Genomic DNA, 4111 nt, shown 5'->3' on the forward strand with positions numbered 1-4111 from the left:
TTATTCAAATTGTTATGTATAATTTGGCTTCATTAGTACCACCATCCCATGCATGTATGTTCCCCAACTTATAGTCTTATACCATAAAGGAACTCTATATCACCGTCCATGCAGGATCCCACATATACTGATAATTCTAGAATTAAGCACTCAACCGAAGTTGTTTTGGGTTTGAATGTCACATACTAAAAATTTGGTGGCCCACCATTCTAAATGAAAGTTTATATAATATCTTACAGATTTTATACGTTTACAAAGATTGAGCTGTGAAAATCCAAAAATAAGGTTAATGTTTTAAAACAAACGTTATTGCTCTACCAAATATTGATCATAATATTTCAGGAGTTACCCCCACAAGATAACTCTATGGCAGGTTCGGTGTAGCCCGTCCAAATGATACATTTTTTTTTTCACAGTACGTATCCCAAGTCTAAAGTTGTATTGACCCAAACTATCTTAATAAAAAACATAATTTTTAGACAAGAGGAAGTATAAGAAAGAAATATGATGTAAAATGTCTTAATAAGACAATGTATTTATTAGATAAATTCATAATTAGAATTAGACTTTATGCTTTTAGACATCTTTGTTAGCATGGAGATCATATACACTAGGAAAAGAAACTGACAGAAAGTAGCATTATTGCTAGTTTTTCATGAAAACAATTAAAAGAATTAATAAAATGCATCTGTTGGGTGTTTCTGCAACCGCTTAGCTGATCGGGGGTTTTAGAAAACAGGAATACTCTGTGGGCGCCTAAAGAAATTGTGAGGATCGACTTTGGCCTTGATTCGAATCAACTTCTTGAAGTTGTCCCTCTTCCAGTATCTCTCACCCCAAACACTTGCTTCTTTGTAGTTAGCACTTCCAACACCCAAATCCAGATCATTGTAGTTGGAGTATGCCTCTCTGGGGTTGTTTGACACATAAGGCGTCATTAAAGCATCCAAGCTTCGCAGCCAAGCTATCCTCCTGAGGGATGTAGGTGTTGTGTCTGAAGGTTGACCGTTAAAATTGACAGTCTTTAGAATTTGTAAAAACACCCCCGCTCTATGAGGATACGGAATTGCTGTCTCTGAGAAATCAGCCATCCTTCCGCCAAATGGATTGATCATCAGAAGCGCCGATTCATCGTTTTGCATAAGCTTTCTCCATATCTTCTTGAGTCCTTTTATGGGGATGGGTGCGCGGGTGTAGTCTGATTTGCTTTTGTTGTTCAGCTTGGCAATGGCAGATCGGTTCGTCAGAATCTCGGTCGGGGTTGAGCTTGGCAACCCCCAAAACACAAGGGTCGACTGCACCATTCTAATTTCTTCACAAATCTCTCGGGTAACACCGAGCTCTGGAAATTTTCTGTAAAGCAACGGAAGCAATGTGTCGGTTGTGCCCTGATATATTCCTTCAAACATAATTCTTATGGTTTTCTTGGTGGTGTTGCCGATATATTCGGCAAAAACTTGAGTTCTTATGTGCAAATTTCTATCGATATTCGGTGCAACGTATTGATATTTATGGAAGATTTCGGTAGCCCCTTGTTCCAAAGTTTTATTCAGTATAAAGACGGTTACTTTTTTTGGAACTGGAACCAAGCTCAGCTTCCATGCAAGAACAATTCCGAAACTTGAAGAACCACCTCCTCGGATCGCCCAAAACAAATCTTCTCCCATTGATTTCCTGTCGAGAATATTCCCATCAACATCCATGAAGCGAGCATCCAGAACATTATCTGCAGCAGTACCGTATTTCCTCAACAGGTTTCCGTAGCCACCACCGCCCATGTAACCACCAACACCCACCGTTGGGCAAACACCTGCCGGGAAATACAAGGTATCGGTCTCTCGCGAAATTTTGTAGTAGAGTTCACCAAGCGTAGCGCCTGCTTGGACCCAAGCAGTCCTTTTTGCTACGTCCACGTCTATAGACCTCATGTTGGTGAAATCAAGCATAACAAAGGGAACATCAGCAGTGTATGAGAGGCCCTCGTAGTCATGGCCCCCACTCCTGATCCTGATCTCGTACCCGTGTTTCTTGGCGCAGTATACACATGTTTGTATAAGGGTTTCCTCCATAGGTGTCACGATCACTGATGGTCTACGTGTGGAGGGCTTAAGGAACCTGGTGTTTTGAACTGCCACTTGCCAAATGGGTAGGAAGGAAGCATTGACAGGGGTGAAAATGAGTTGAGAGACGGTAGTCACATTGTTGGATTTGGACAGTAGGCAGCTTATTAGATCGCCAGAACTTGAGGATGATAAGGACGTTGCCCATGAAACAGAAAGCAAGAAAGTTAGAACCATGAGCAAAACTGAAGAACTAAGTTGAGACTTCTTCATGTTTAGTTAATTTGGTGAGCTTGATCAATAGCAATGGCGTATTTATATACAGCAGAGAGCATACAGTTGACTTCAAATGGGGTTATAAAAATTGTGATCGGTTCAAATTAAGGTGTTTGAAAAACCTCGGAAGGAGGATGGTGATCAATTCAAAGATGTTTGAAAAATGCGGGAAGGAGGATGGTGTTCAACTGATTCTATTTTAGTGTATACAGGTGCAGCGTTGAAGATATATGGCGTGTTGACTTATTCCCTATAGAGTACTTAATTCGCATTCTAAAAACCAATGGAGCAATGAACAAATTGATATTACATATGTTCAGATTTTTAGCGTTTTTATTTAAACTTTCTGATTAAAATCTTTGCTAAAATTTTAACTACACACGTTTTTATAATAATTATCAAACTTATAAGTAAACGTTATCTCATCAAAAGTATATTTTTCTCAAACATAAATTGAAAATATTTCTTACAATGTATGTGCTTAATTTGCTGGCGCCGTATACCAAGTCCTGGGACTAGTTTGTAGATAAAGGGTTGACTTTGACTGTGGAATATAAGCATACAAATTACAAAGCGATTTTACTTTTAACATCAATTCAAATGATGGGCTCCTCACCGTTCTTAATTAATATTCAAAACCTACAAAATATGATTATGTTTTTTAATTATACACTTTTAATAAATTCTTATTTAATATAAGTTATAGATTTCTTTAGAACAACTAAAATTAACATTTAAAATCCCCTAAATAAAGGCAGAATATTCATAAAGTAATGAAAACACATAATCTATCACTAAAATAGAATAAAATAAAAATAGAAATTGTGTGATAATTATGCAAAATTAAATTTGGAGACTTATATGGTGAAATTTGGGATCAAAGATCGGCAAATTGCCTACGCACTCAAGGCCTGTTTGGTTGCTACCGCCTACGGTCCCGGCCAAGGGTCGTTTGGAGGATTAAACAATGAGACACTCATACAGTCGCTTCTCTATCGAGATATAAGACCTGTTTGACTGTTTTTAACATCAATGAGTAGATTGTGATGAGACATCCATGCCGGTTGTCAAACCAAAACAAAAAAAAAAAATACATTATCAACAGTATAACAGCCTGTCTATCTGCTAGATGTGAAGAAACCATTTGTACACGACCGCATGAAGGTGGCAATGTACATGCATCGACCACCATGTTTTTAGGGATATCAAATATCTATCTGAATCATATTTGATACCTTTAGAAACTATTATGTTGTCTTAAATAGGCCCCGAAAGCATGGTACGTTTGATTTGATCAACGAGCTACTAATTTCGGTTTTCACCATAACCAAACCGATTCATCTATATGTATCTAACAATCATTTAATTCCATCACTTACCAACTTCTATATGCATATGACATTATTTTCACAATGTCTTCCATCGAGCTTCTTTAATAATTAGTTCAGTAGTGAATTTGCTATAATAGACCTTGGTAAACTTAAATTATATTTTAGGCGTCTCCTGTTTATTCACCTAAACGGCTATTTTTATATCAACAAAAGTATGGAAGAGAGATTCTATGTCTGTTATTATACTTCACTAAAATCTTATAACTCCATCCGAACTAGTTCAAAAAATTGATTCAATAGGCACCCCGATAGATTATCCTAGTTTATATCGTAGCTTAGTCAGTATATCATTGCAAGGTCTATCATAGCAAATTCACTATTGAACTTACTATTAAAGAAGGTCAACGGAAGACATTGTGAAAATAATGTCACATGCATATAAAA

The 4111-nt window shown here is 37.1% G+C and overlaps 1 protein-coding gene across 1 annotated transcript; it reads right to left on the reverse strand.

Moving 5' to 3' along the window:
• Nucleotides 1-505: 505 nt before the first annotated feature.
• On the reverse strand, nucleotides 506-2488 carry LOC111909076 (tetrahydroberberine oxidase-like). Its single transcript, XM_023904863.3, has one exon. The coding sequence runs from the start codon at nucleotides 2331-2333 to the stop codon at nucleotides 729-731; it is 1605 nt and encodes a 534-aa protein (XP_023760631.1). The 5' UTR covers nucleotides 2334-2488; the 3' UTR covers nucleotides 506-728.
• Between the last annotated feature and the right edge of the window lie 1623 nt (nucleotides 2489-4111).

This window comes from Lactuca sativa, chromosome 3, assembly GCF_002870075.4.
Source record: "Lactuca sativa cultivar Salinas chromosome 3, Lsat_Salinas_v11, whole genome shotgun sequence".
Taxonomy (NCBI): Eukaryota; Viridiplantae; Streptophyta; class Magnoliopsida; order Asterales; family Asteraceae; genus Lactuca; species Lactuca sativa.